The sequence below is a fragment of the Centruroides sculpturatus genome, unplaced genomic scaffold, assembly GCF_000671375.1.
Source record: "Centruroides sculpturatus isolate CEXI.00-Female unplaced genomic scaffold, Cexi_2.0 scaffold127, whole genome shotgun sequence".
Lineage (NCBI taxonomy): Eukaryota > Metazoa > Arthropoda > Arachnida > Scorpiones > Buthidae > Centruroides > Centruroides sculpturatus.
In genome coordinates this window covers 400,420-414,914 of record NW_019385000.1, presented here as the reverse complement: position 1 = coordinate 414,914, position 14,495 = coordinate 400,420, and the positions used below count along the sequence as shown (strand labels likewise).

Sequence of the window (14,495 nt, the reverse complement as noted above, 5' to 3'; positions counted from 1 at the left end):
TATTAATGAAATCTAGAATGATCATTTTAAAATCTTAGGAATAATCTTGAAATGATATTTTTGTTTTATGTATTCTTTGAAAAAGTTTGTTTTATTTCATTTGTTTATCTGTGTTGTTTTCTATTAATTTTTCTGATCCATACCTGTTTTTTATTTGACTTCAATAAGCAGAAAAAGATTTGAGTTTAATTTAGAGTCTGAAAAGAATTCCTATTTGTATACATAATTTTAGAAAATTATTTGATAGGATCTACAGATTTTATAGCATTCTGTGATTATAAAAGATAAATGACATCTACATCATTTTGAAATAAATTTCTATTTCTTAATTTTTANTAAAGTATAGTAGAACCTCATTAATTCAGAGTAATTGGGAGAAACTTAATCAAAATTAGCAATAGCTTAACATTGATATTGAAATTAAAATATTTATCCTAAATGTGTTGTTGCTAAAAGTATGAATATAGTTATTTCAAATATTTTACTACACTAAATACAAGCCTAGTTTAGCGAGATAAATTGTCATTAAGATTGGAAAAAAATACCATATAAATATGCAGAAATATAACAACTTTATAGCAATCTTTATTGAAAAAATAATTAAAAGATAATGAGAATAACCTTTTGATTAACAACACTTAAAGTTTATAGTTTAAAAGAAAAACTTCAGTCTTCATTGATCATATAATTGATCAGTTATTTTGATAATTGGGCTACAGTTTAAAAAATTGTAGAACTATAAATTCCTACTATTGTCTGTCTGTCTGTCCGTCCTTCCTTAACCTCAAGAATGGAGTTAGATAAATGAAAGTCAAGACCAGATATGTAAAGCTTAGGAGCAGGAGGTCCAGATTAACTACATAGGAACTTCCAATTTGCACCTGAAGTCAGGTTATTTCAATTAAAACATTTTTCCCTGAAAGGAGTTAGATAGATAACTGTGTTGCTAACAGGAAATTATGATGTACAGGGAGCAAGACTACTAATTTCAGGTGGAGATCATATATTTTAAATTAAATAAATCAAAAATATGATTAAAAATTGCAGCCCAGCATTGTGATATGGCCATGATAAAGAATTGCATGTTTATCTTTGAAAAGTCTTCTGACTTGAAGACAATAGTCATGTATAATAATGATGATTATTGAGATATATGACTACTTTCACAAGATTTTATACTAGAATTTGTAAATAAAATTGTATTGATGATGATTACTTTCTGTTTAGTCTCAAAACACTTTTCTCTTTTATGTACAGTAATTATTAACTCAATTATTTTTGAGGAAGAGTTAGTTAAGAACTGAGAAGTGTTGAAATTTGCATAGAAAAACTCAAATATTGATTTCATTCAAGAATTTTTCTATGCAAATTTCAGAAATGTTATGCTATTTTTCCAGTTACAATAGATTTTCATATACAGCTTTATTTCATCAATTATATCACTACGTTAGCATATACAGTCAAATCTCTGTTTTCAAATGTAATTCATTTCTAAAAATTGTTCTAAAACCAAAACAAATTTTTCCATAAGAAACAATATAAAATAGATTAATTCGTTCCTGATCCCCAAAATAAAACTTTTTTTTATATTTTTAGCTGTATTTATGCATAAAAATACCTACAAATTCAATGTAATTTTATATATAATAAATGTTTGTTATTTAATTTCACTTAAGCAGCTTTAAACACAAATTCTTGGAGACATTTATATCACACAAATGTCAATTAATGGGGTTTTATTAATTAATTATATTTAAATTCAGTTCGAGGCGCATACCGAAAAACAGTGGTAGTATCTTTTCTGCACACACATTGAAATCTAATTTAAATAGCAATGTCATTGATGATTTGTGTCCTGAGGTCTAATGATGCAAGGAAATCTCAGTGCTACTAACTTCTGAATCTGTAGTCCTGTCGTTGATTGGTCAGCCGTTGACTTTCTTTAACTTTGGAAATGTATGGAGTTGACCATCTCTCTCTAATCTGTGGCCTGCTCTGCCGAGTAGCTTGTTTGGCAGTTAGCATAATTAGAGTTTGAAATTCTGTTCATGAACTGATTTGTTTGAAAATTGAGGTTTGACTGTATTTACTTAACTTAGATATCAGGGTGATTAACAAAAATAAGGAAAATAGGCATTGAAAATATTGAATAGACTGGAGACAGTATTTCAGAAAAGTTAGTTATCCTTTCTGTCTTGGTTCCAGTTTATGGTATCCATGGCTTTAAAAGACTGTTGTGAATTTTCACTCTATCATCTTTTCTGTTTTTCTTTTCTTTTAATACCTAATAATCATGCCACCATTTTTCTGGCATCTTTCCCTATTTCTGTTGTATCTTGGTTAAATCTTTTATTATGTTCTTAATGAGAATGAAAGAAATGAATTTTTAAACTTATCTTATATTCTGTTTTCTCAAACTTTATAGCCTATATTCCACAACATTATTGACTGGAAAAAGTATTTCTGGAATCTTCATTTCTTTCTCAAGTTTTTATGTATCTTTCATCTGCTAATTTTGTTTTTATGTCAGACTCCACAAACTTATCTTCTTTACATTCATTCTGGATTATATTGGGTGAATAGTAAAAGATTGCACGAGATTTTGTTCTGGAATCTTGTTTCTTTGCTTTAAACCATTTCAATGTAAAAAATGTGTAAAATAATTTTAGTTTTTCTACAATGGTAGAAATACACGATGGAAAAACATAGCATTTTCAATTTTTATCATGACTGAATTAGCAAAAACAATTTATATATAACCTTGAATTCAAAAATAATAGGTTTGTTTTATTAATAAAGAATAATTTTGAAGTTAAATTTCAGAATATTTTTAATGTATCTAAACATTACTTTTACACAATATAATGCATTGAATTTTATATGTTGATTTTATGCATTTATTTAAGTATACTTGTCCCTTGTTTTTGTCACCTGTTTGGGACTATCAAAATTCAATAACAAAGTCTAATATTTTTATACCAAGACAAACACAAAAATTTATTTATTGTTTTGTTTTAAAGTTTTATACTACAGTTACATATATCATTCATATAATATACAGAATATAACTAATATTTTAAAATTTTATAATAAAGTTTAAAAAATTATTTCTGACACATCGTTTTATAAATGAATGAAGAGAACAAGAAGAGCCAAAAGCCAGCATTTCTACAGGGAAACCAACACAAACCAAAAAAATCTTCAGGAATAATTACTGCATCCTTCTCTGCAAGTGTAAATCTCAAATCAACAAAGCAAGATCTGACTCTTTTCAGGCTTTCTGTACTACCACTGATGTACCAACCTCTGGAAGAAGCCCTTTTATATTGCATTCAAAAAGACCAGAGGTAACTCTACTCCCAACACAATCCAGAGGGAAGATGGCATTTTCACCACCAGTATTGAAGATAAGTATCACTACATTCTGAGTAAACTCTTCCCTAATGACATCACTGATAACTGCAACGATGCTACTCCAGACATCCAAAACCCCCAGAATGCCAGCAACAACGATACTAACTTCACCACCTCAGAAATTGCCCATCTATTCAAGTCTATCAATTACAGGAAAGCCCCAGGCCCGGACATCATCATTGGGAAAATGGCCAAACGTGCCTTTGCAGCTATTCCTATGACTTTTGTGGTACTCTACAACAAATGCCTTGAGATTGGATACTTCCCCAAGGCCTGGAAGATGACAAAAATCTGCCTTATCCCCAAGAACAGTAACACTTCTTCTTCTCTTCTCCTAGTGACTTCCACTTGATCTCCCTCCTTCCCATCTTTGAGAAGATACTGGATGCTTTCATCGGCAAAAGGCTGGAATATCACATTGAACAAATCAACTACCTCTACCACAAACAATATGGCTTCATGAGGAACAGAAGTACTATCTCTACCCTCCATGAAATGGTCCAATACATTCAGTCAGCAAAGAATGAAAATAAACACACCCTCGCAGTCTTCATCAAATTCTGTGGTGCATTCAACTACGCTTGGTGGCCAGCCATTCTATCATTCCTGATTGACTCCAAGTGCCACCGAACATTTACTACATGTTCAAAAGCTTTCTCAGTGAACACACAGCCATTATCATCAATCACCGAATCACAATTTCCACAAATATTTACGGGGTGCCCTCAGGGGTCTAGGTCTGGTCCTCTCCTTTGGTTCATGCTGTATAATAGCTTGCTCCACCTTCAGGATGTCTCCTCCACAAATTTTGGTGCCAGCAACCAGGGCTTCACTGATGACATGATTGTGCTCATGAAATGTCAGAACCAGGAGGTCCTTTAGTCCAATATGAATCATCATCTAAACCAAATCCTCAACTGGACTCACTCTCATAATCTTAAAATAAACTATGACAAATGTGAATACATCTTGTTCCCTCGTAACAATCACCTAGCAAAAAACCATATATCAAGATAAATGACCATAAAATTTAAATACAAGACCACTATCAAATATCTTTGCTCACTAATCGAAAACAAACTCGTCTGGTGGAACCATGTGGAGCACATCCAACAAAAGATGACCTCCCTGGCCCACTTTCTGCGCTCCATCTCACACAATCTCTGAGGCCTTAACTCCAACACCAGCAAGACTATCTATACCTGTGTCATCAAAGGTGCTACCAATAGTCACATCAAGAAAAGACAGCTCCTCTGAATAGAGAGGAATCTCATTCCTATTGCAAAGAATTACAGGACTGCACCTACAAACACCCTTTGGGTTATTGCCAAATTGACCCCCCCAGACCTGAAAATCACTAACAACTATCTCATAGATACTGCCTTCTCAAGCAAAACAGGAATATTTTTGACAACTCCAGCATATATCATACCATCAAGACCATCTGGGAAAAGATTTGCACTCACAGCATCGACTTGAACTACAACCAGCAGCCCAACCACCCTACCCATGGCCCTACAAACCTACTATGCATATGTAGCTAGAACTATTTCTAAGATTATCAGCACAAAACCTTTCTCACTAATTTCTAGCCTTATTAACAGGAGTACTTTTTTTTTTTAACAGGTACATTTTAACAGGTACTCCTGTTAATAAGGCTAGAAATTAGTGAGAAAGGTTTTGTGCTGATAGCCCTACAAACCCCTCTACTTCTGCCCAAATCAGTATCCACGTGATTCAAATCTACACCGACTGTTCCAAGTCTGCCAGCGGTGTTGGTACTGCTTTTGTGGCCCTTGACCATAATAACTGCTCCTGTCATCAAGCAGCATTCAAGTTCAAGGCCCATTGCTTCAACAACCATGCTGAAAGCTCTTCAATTTGTCATCAATAATCACAATAGACTCTCTTATATCAACATCAAAATCTGCAGTGACAGCAAGATCGCCCTTCAGCAAATTGTCAACAAAAACAACAAGCTCCCAATTATACAAATGACCCTCAACCTCCTAAACCAACTGATCAACCTCCATCTTAACATCTCCTTTGACTGGGTCAGGGGCCACTCTGACACTACTAGTAACAAGTGGGCAGACTTGCTCGCCAAAAAGGCACCTACCATCGACTCCAGCTGCTCTTATGCAGCCATTTCTACTAGCTGGACCACTTACCAACTCAATCTTCACACTGTCTGAGTGGCAAAACCGCTGGGATGCCAAGAACACGGGTCACAGCACTCACAAATTCTTCTCAGACTTTTCTGCTAGACAGAAAATGGACTACCTAGTAACGTGCCACAGCGTCACACAACTGCTTATCAGCCATGGAAACTTTGGTATCTACCCCCTGCAGTTCTTGAACAAAGGGGATGGCAAATGTGACTTCGACCTCAACGAGGATGACAACCCTCATCATGTCATCTTCCTTTGCTCTAAGTTCAGGAACAAATGCAAGCGACTTGTGGACACTTTAACCAGAGAAGGCCACCATTGGCCCTGCCTGCTCAGGACTCTCGTGAACAACAGGACCATTTTCAATGTGTTAATTTAATTGCCTTTGCAAAGGCAACAGACCTCTCCTGCTATGGATAGCGTCTTCATCCCACCATCAAACACCATCAGTAATGTGATGTCTTCTCCCCACAGTGCTGTCTTTATCGCTACTATATTCTTTGTAAATAACATTTAACTTTTTTTTTCCGGGAGATGCTATGTATCTGCAGTCACTCTTGCCTGTATTTTCACACCAAACTTTTGTCATGATGTGTGTTCATGTATGCGAATTTAGTAATGTATAATATTGTAAATCACTTAAATAATTGTAATTTTCGCAATCCTGTATCAATTGTAGCATCATGCATGTTAAACACCCATCCTTATATACTTCTACATTGTACTATGTAATGCTGTTTGCATCCTATTGTCATTGTAAAACTATATGTTGTTTTTACTCTACAAATGGTACCCGAGACCCTCCTGAGACCCAGAAGGCTCTTACTCCTGAGAAGGGTAAGAGTAGAAAGGAAGGAGAAGTGCAACCACTTCTCCTTCCTTTCCTTTTCCCTCGATCTACATATTTCTACTCTTACACCTTCTATTTTCACTCTGTTACCCTGGCTATGCCTTATGGTTCGGCCGCTACTAGTTTCCTAAATGTAAATGTATAAAGGAATGAAACAAAATATAGTAGATACGGTGGTCCAAAAACATATTTTAATGATACGATTATATCAAACAAAGAAAATTACACTAAAAAGAAAATATTTGCACTGAAAAAAATGCATAATTTTTTCTACTGTTGAAATTGTGAGTAATCTTGATTGGAAATTACGAATCATCAACAAGTCTAAAGTTGGCTCATCTTCCATCATTCTGCAGATGTTGGAACATCTGCAGAAGCTCTAGCTAACTTATTACCATCATTTATTTCACCATGATTGTTTTCATCATCATCATAAAAGTCGAGTAGTATCAGAAATAGCTTCAATTTTTTCATTTAAGGCAGCGCTGTCCAACTGGCGGCCCGCGGGCCGTATACGGCCCGCCAAACAATTTTTACGGCCCGAGAGTACATTTTACTATGAATAAATTTATGTTACTAAATTATTATTATTAATATTAAAATTATTTTACTACCGTGTTTTCCCGAAAATAAGACAGTGTCTTATATTAATTTTTGCTCTGAAAAATGTGGTAGGTCTTATTTTCAGGGAATGTCTTATTTTTTCCAGGAAGAAGAATTCACATTTATTATTGAACAAAAAAATTCCCAAGTCGAACTTAGACGAGAGTGACGTATATCCGGTGTGTCGAACTGTCGCCTTTTTATAGCGTCAACATCGGGCTCGCTGACCAATTAGTGCTTACTGAACCGTAGCACTATGCAAATGTCTTGTGGTTTATCAACCTTCTTGGCCCCCGAAATGTTTGGTGAAGAAAATATGGCCCGCGGGCTATGATAAGTTGGACAGCGCTGATTTAAGGAATAGGATAGGATGTCAGACAGTCTTGGTCATGGGAAACATTTTCAAGTGCACTGCATTGGTAGCATGAACAAAATACCCATATCATTGAAACACTTGCAGGTCTTGTTTACTGACTGATATTTCAACATTGGAAGAAGACATTGTGATTTTACCCAGCAGTGTTTAATTATATCAGGATTCGGTTCTTTTCAAACTTCATTCTACGCGTGCACTATATCTTTTAGATTAGTATTGGGCATTTGATTAATTGCATCAACTGCCCAACATTTTATTACCTTAGTAGTTTTTGATCATGTTATGTATTGACACAATTAAGGGAAGTGATAAAATCGAGTTTCAAGGATATTAACCAAACAATGACAGAATTGAGGAAATGGCATTTATGAGGGTGACAAAAATAAGGGCCGAGTTTAATTGTTATTATTGCATACCACAGTTGTGTTATAAAGTAATAATTTAGTATAAATTTTTGTCCATGTTTTACAAAATCTCTTAGAATGTCCAATAATTAAATTTCATATCAATTTCTGTTCAATTTGAAATATTTTCCTTCTCCTAATTTTACCTGATTTTATTTTTATTAATGGCATTATTTTTTCTTTGTTAACAGATTCATTTCGTGATACTGTTTCTTATAATAAAATATACAATTTTATAAAAAGTCAATTGTTACATCAGGAGAAAGAAATCATTTTGGAAAAGGACTTGGAAGAGGAAACACAAGAATTGACTGTTAGGTTCATGGAAGAAAGTTTAAGTGAAAATAACGACCGACGATTATTAGACAAGAAAGACATGAAAGAACTTGATGCATTCTGCAAACGTTACATTAATGAAAGAAGGTGATTACTTTGACAAATATCTTTTACAGTGGATAACGAATTCTGGTAGGAGATGAGATTCATTTAATTGGAGAATTCGGACAATAGTATTGCAATGAGAATTTGCTTTAAAATTTTCTGAAATATGGGTACATATCTAAATATGTTGCATGAAATGTTTTTAAACCATTGCTCTGTTTATAAGAGCATAGAATTTTATATTGTTTCTCTGTAAAATGCGGTACGTGTGACACTATTTCTGTAAAATAAAAAGTTTTGTCGCAAATATTACTTTTACTGAATTATTATAATCTTTGGTATCCGTTTTGAAATATTAAAAATTATTTTCTGAATTAGTTTTTGTATACTGATTTAATGATATTGTATAAAATTTATATTGACGTTGTTTTGAACATATTTTGGTATAAGATAAAAGTATTCGAATTAGAATATAAATATAAATTACATAACTTTTAAAAATTGTTTTATTAATTTTATAAAATTATATTGATAGGAANTCCACGATAAAATAAAAAAAATTATAATTACTTTTAATACTTCGTTGTTCGATTTTTTTCTAATTTTCGGATCACATTAGTTCGGATATTGTAAAAATTTGATAATTTATTTTTGCTCATATTCATAGCCTACATTTAATGTACATTTCTTTGATAATTTATAAATCTATATCAACGATTTTCTATATCTATATCAATCTATATCAATGATATTTTGACCGATATAATTATTAAAATTCACTTATATCCTGTGTTCATTTTATCTGTTTGCTTGGGAATGATTTTGGTATCATTGTTTTCATTGTTTCATTCTGTGTCCAATGAACTATATTTTATATGGTAATAATGGTTGAACAGTCCCAAAATACTCAGTTCCTGGAAAATAGTATCACATTACAAGCTATGTAAGCAAGTAATAATTGAAGAAATAAAACTTTGAATTCGAAAAAGTAATACATTATGAATAGACATGGACTTGTGTAAAATTAACAAACAGCTGTTTCGCAGAATTTTAATCTTCTGGCGTTTTCCCTATAGGCAAATCCTGTCGGCAACCCTTGAAATTTTGAATGATTTATTCTTTTTTGGTCATTATTCATAAAGACCGGGCATTATGAATAATGCTTGATTAATCACTTTGTCCATAACATATACACTATCAGTCTATCATAAGCTTCATTGAAAATTACTATTAAAGTTAATTGATGTTTACCATCTGTCTTATTAAATGTGAGTCATCAGAGAAATATATTAAAGATTTTCAGGGATGAAATATGCATGGTGGAATATACAGAAAGTGCCTTTATATTGATATAACAGATTGATCAATGCTACATTTATAGAAACGTTCTAACAGTAACACTTCCGTAACAAAGCTCGATGTGATAGTCGTTTTAGTTTTATTAGTTTTAATAATACCGTAAATATATGAACTTTAATTAGAAAATATAATGTAACGAACATATAGTTATGTGACATCGTCATAATACTGGGCTGTAATTTTATTTAATTTAATGCCGGGATATGATTTTAATGATATTTTTAATGTATTTCATTTCAAATATATGCTCTCTACCTCAAATTAATAGTGCCCTGTACATCATACTTTTCCTGTTAGCCATAGAGTCGTAACTTATTTCAGAGGAAAATATATGAATTGAAATACGTTACAGGAATGAAATATGCATTATTTTTTGTGTTTTTTGTATTTAATGTTTACGTGAATTTCATCGAATGCCTGTTTTGAATACAATTTATTCTGATATTTAACTAAATTATTCCAAGCTTGAAATATTTTTTTCCTTATTCATTTCTGTTTTCAATTGTTGGATCGGATCATATCGTATTGAAACTTATTTTTTGTCTTCCTCTACTTGTTGTCGCTGTAATATTTAGTTATGTAAAAAGAAATAAGATTGCTCCTATTACCAAACAACAACGGAATAAAGGTTTACCAGAATTTAAACTTTCTTATATAGAACGGAAAAGCTGGAAGATAATGATGATTATCTTGGCTGGGTCTGAAATATTCTTCGCATCGTTCATCATGATTGTGTTTCGTTTCTCTTATTATGTCAATAAATATTCTAATAAAGAAATATTATTTTGTAATGTCTAGATCATCTTTATTCGCATGTTGTTTTTTGGATATATACAGTAGAGCATCGATTATCCGACTCATTTGGGGACTCGGGTTGGTCGGATAACTGAAAAAATCGGATAACCGAAAAGAATGAAATAAATACATTATTGGTATAGTATATTAGTATATCGCTATTAACGAACTTTGCGTTGAATTTTCATCGATGTTAAGCCTAACAATTTTTTTTTTATTTTAAATAATAATCGTCGCTATTGTATCGTTAAAAATTATTTTTAAATTATTTTATTACTCAGAAAACAAACAACCACTCATAATTAGAAAATTAAGTCTCGTTTAAATATTGGCCTCCCTTTCATGGTTGAGCCAGTGCTGCCAGCTAAAACACGCAAAAATTTAACAAAAATAATATTAAAGTAGCCAAGACTTAGCCAAATATTGTAGTGCCACATCACTAGCAGACATTTGAAATTTGACGACTAGAACGGTCGGTTAACTGATGTGACAGTTAATCGGGAGTCGGATAATCGATCCTCTACTGTATAACCTAACCTAACCTAAAAATTATCGAATATTTCCTTTATACTTTTAATTTTAAAATAATAGTAGCATGTGAAGACTAACATAAAATGAAATTTGATATTTTAATATCAAGATTAAATCATTTAAAATGTTTACAACTTAAAAAAAGCAATGATTTATTTGACGAAAATGGATTGTATCTTACTCGTTAGTACAAAAATTTAAATATCCTGAAAAATGTGTCTGAAAACTGGCTATTTATAAACTTTATATAATTTTTAGAGACTCCATTCATTTTATCATAGATTCTTGAATAAAATAAATTCTTATTCATTAATTAAACTTGGTTTGATGCCTCTTCGAGATTACAGTAGACTCGGTTTAACCAACAAATTAATTTCCTTTTAGAACAAATTTTTAACTTTTTTCATTCGCTGATAGAACACGCTAAAAGTTGGATCAATGAGTATAAATTATTTAATATATTCATGTATACATTACAGTATACACCTATAACATTTTAATATCAAAGGCTGTTAGATCCAGGGCCTACTACATTTTCTATTTAATTTCTTATTCATAGTATTTTTTTAAATGTATGTTTGATTTCTATAAAGTTTTCTGGAAGCAGATACTGATAAAGATTATGATTAAGTTACATGGGTTATGTAACCTTATAGTCAGTATCTGTTTCCTATAGTCTTCTCATTAAATCTTTAGTTGTTTTAACTGATTCTTCAGACGATGTAACATTTGGGTCTCAGGTTTTTTTTCAGTCATTGGAATTGATAGGGCTACTACCATTCCTAGGTACTGGAAGTTTTATCCTCAAAAGTCAGAGAACTAAAAACAAAAAATTTCTTATTAAGGTAAAAAAATTTTATTTTCGTATTTTATAAAAAGTATATTACAATGTATTAGATTGTCAAACAAGTAACAGAAAACAGACGATAAAAATTAATTTTTACTATAATTTTGTTGTTTCCGAAACATAAACTGTCAGCTAATACCCTGTATGATATCTGGAAATTTCCTTGCTGAAAACGTACTACTGTAAAGTGTAAATTTGGCATACGAAATTCGATTTAGTGATAGACTTATTTAAAATCACTCACATTCTCAAATCATTCAAAATGCTAAAATGACATCTCTGGAAAGATAAAATCCGTTATTTGCTAGTATTACTTATACTACGCGATGTTATATATCACAACCAGGGCTACTGAGTCGGAGTCGGGAGGAATTTCTAGCCAGAGAAGTCTGAGTCGGAAAAAATGTGTCGACTCCGACTCCCTCATTTTAAATTTACTTTAGTTTTTTTATTTAAATGAAAGAAAATTTATTATATATTTATTAATTTTTTAAAATCTTTTTGTATTTTGTTATAATTCATTTATTTTAAATACAAAATGCATCAATTTAATTTATTAAATATGTAGTATTCTTTGTAGTATTTGTGTTTAGTAGTTAAATTATTTTGACCCAATTGAATTTGAATATTTTTGAATCATTCCTTTATTATCCCTGCTCTAAATAAATATTCTATTTTTCTGAATGAGTCAGACTAATTGATCAAAGTACAAATTTTTCTTTTCTGAACAAGAGGCTGAAGAAGCTAGCTAGATCGCACACTTTTTAGTTGGAACTCTTCTTTTTCTTACCCCATTTTTCTTACCCCATGATCATTTTTGGCTGATGTTATAAACAATCTACTTTTCATCACTTGTCACTAAACACTTCAGAAAAGGATCATTTTCATTTTGTCTTTCAAGAGAATCACAAATGGAGATGCGATCCAGTAAGTTCTTTTCTCTTAAGTCATGAGGTATCCAAATGTCGTAATGATTCACATATCTGAGCTTCTTTAGATGTTGAAATACAGTACAGTTTGATGACTTCACTATGTCGAGTTGTGTAATGAGGGTTTCATCCAATAATGCTTTGATCTGGTCCTCTTCAATAACGGGAGGTCTTCCTGAGTGGGGAGCATCTTCAAGGCTGAAATTACATGCTTTAAATTTTGCAAACCACTTTCAAACAGTTGATTCTGGTACAGCACTCCCACCATAAACATCACACATTTTTTTTTTCTGTTTGTACAGCATTTTTGCCTTTACAATAAAAAAGAAAGATTATTCATTTGATTTGTCTTAATCTAAAAATGGATGTGAACAACGTGCATTATTGACACTTAACAGTTTTTTTTTTGTAACGGACATGTCTCAAGGTCATTTATCATAATATTCATTGGTTTGTACAATTCTAGTCATTTTCATGTAATTCTCTCATATCACTGAAGAGAAGCTAAGATAATACATTAGTCCAAAATGCACATGTAAAATTTAAAACATGCCACAATAAAAATTATATATCATTAAACCTGAATGTTTGCTGTGAGAAAAAAATCAACCTAATTAAAAAAGATTAAAGTGATAGAAGATGATGATAAAAATATAAGACTCTTTCATAATGGCTTACGTGGATTATTTTGTGGAAATCGGCATTGTGAACCACGAACAATTATATCATTTGATTTCCATGTAAATTCCTGAAAAATATTAAATTACATTAAACTTCTGATTGTTTTGTAAAATACAATAATAATCTTAATTACAATTTTAAAGATTTATTCANATTGGTATCAAGATTGGAGGCGAAACTATTAATAATATAAGATATGCAGATGATACCACCCTTTTGACAGAAAGCAAAGCAGATTTAGAAAAACTTATCATAAGGGTAAAAGAAGAAAGTGCTAAATTTGGTTTGAAGCTAAATGTAAAGAAAACTAAAGTAATGTCAACTAAAGAGTTAAAAGATTTCATTGTGGATGGTGAAAGAATTGAAGTGGTAGAAAGTTACATACTTTTGGGTTCAAAGATAGAAAGGAATGGAAGTTGTGAAGGAGAAATCAGGAGGAGAATTAACCTTGGCAGAACAGCCATGGCAAATCTCACCAAGATAATGAAAGATAAAGACATTTCCATTCATACTAAGAACAGTATTGTCGAAGCAAGGGTTTTCCCTGTAACATTATATGGCTGCGAAAGCTGGACGCTAAGGAAAAAGGAAAAAAAAATAACAGATGCATTCGAATTATGGGTATGGAAAAGAGTACTTAGAGTTCCGTGGACAGAAAAGAAAACAAATATCTCAATTTAAAAAAAAAAATTAAGCCAAGCTTCTCCTTAGAGTCAAAAATCTTAAAACAAAAATTGACCTACTTTGGACATGTGATGCGTAAAGAAGTTTCCCTAGGGAAGACTATTATGCTGGGAAAAGTGGAAGGTAGAAGGAAGAGGGAAAGGCAACGGATAAGATGGATGGAAGAAATAGAGAATGTCACAGAAATAAAGCTGGAAAAACTACGAGAGACAACAAGGGAAAGATCAAGATAAAGAAGACTTGTCCATGAAGTCACCAGGAGTCGACGACGACTAGATAGAACTTAACAAAACGAACAAAATAAATATTTAAAATTTATTTTGTTAAATAAATAAAATTTATTTATTTAAATATGAAAAATATTTTTCATATTTAAAATATGAAAAATATAAAAACAATAAAGAATTATATTTCAGAAGTTACTTTAGTATCAAAAAACGTGAAATATTTGAGTAGCCCAAGACATAGCC

The 14,495-nt window shown here is 31.7% G+C and overlaps 1 protein-coding gene and 1 pseudogene across 1 annotated transcript in view; both read left to right on the top strand.

Moving 5' to 3' along the window:
* LOC111633189 (putative uncharacterized protein DDB_G0282133) overlaps window positions 1–8,576 on the top strand; it is a 59,062-nt gene extending 50,486 nt beyond the window's left edge. Inside the window, exon 5 of the mRNA XM_023377714.1 lies at window positions 8,010–8,576. Coding sequence (XP_023233482.1) covers window positions 8,010–8,245 — 236 coding nt within the window. The 3' untranslated portion in view covers window positions 8,246–8,576. The remainder of the gene's footprint in view (window positions 1–8,009) is intronic.
* A 4,753-nt stretch (window positions 8,577–13,329) lies between these two features.
* LOC111633208 lies at window positions 13,330–14,258 on the top strand (annotated as a pseudogene).
* Window positions 14,259–14,495: the final 237 nt, after the last annotated feature.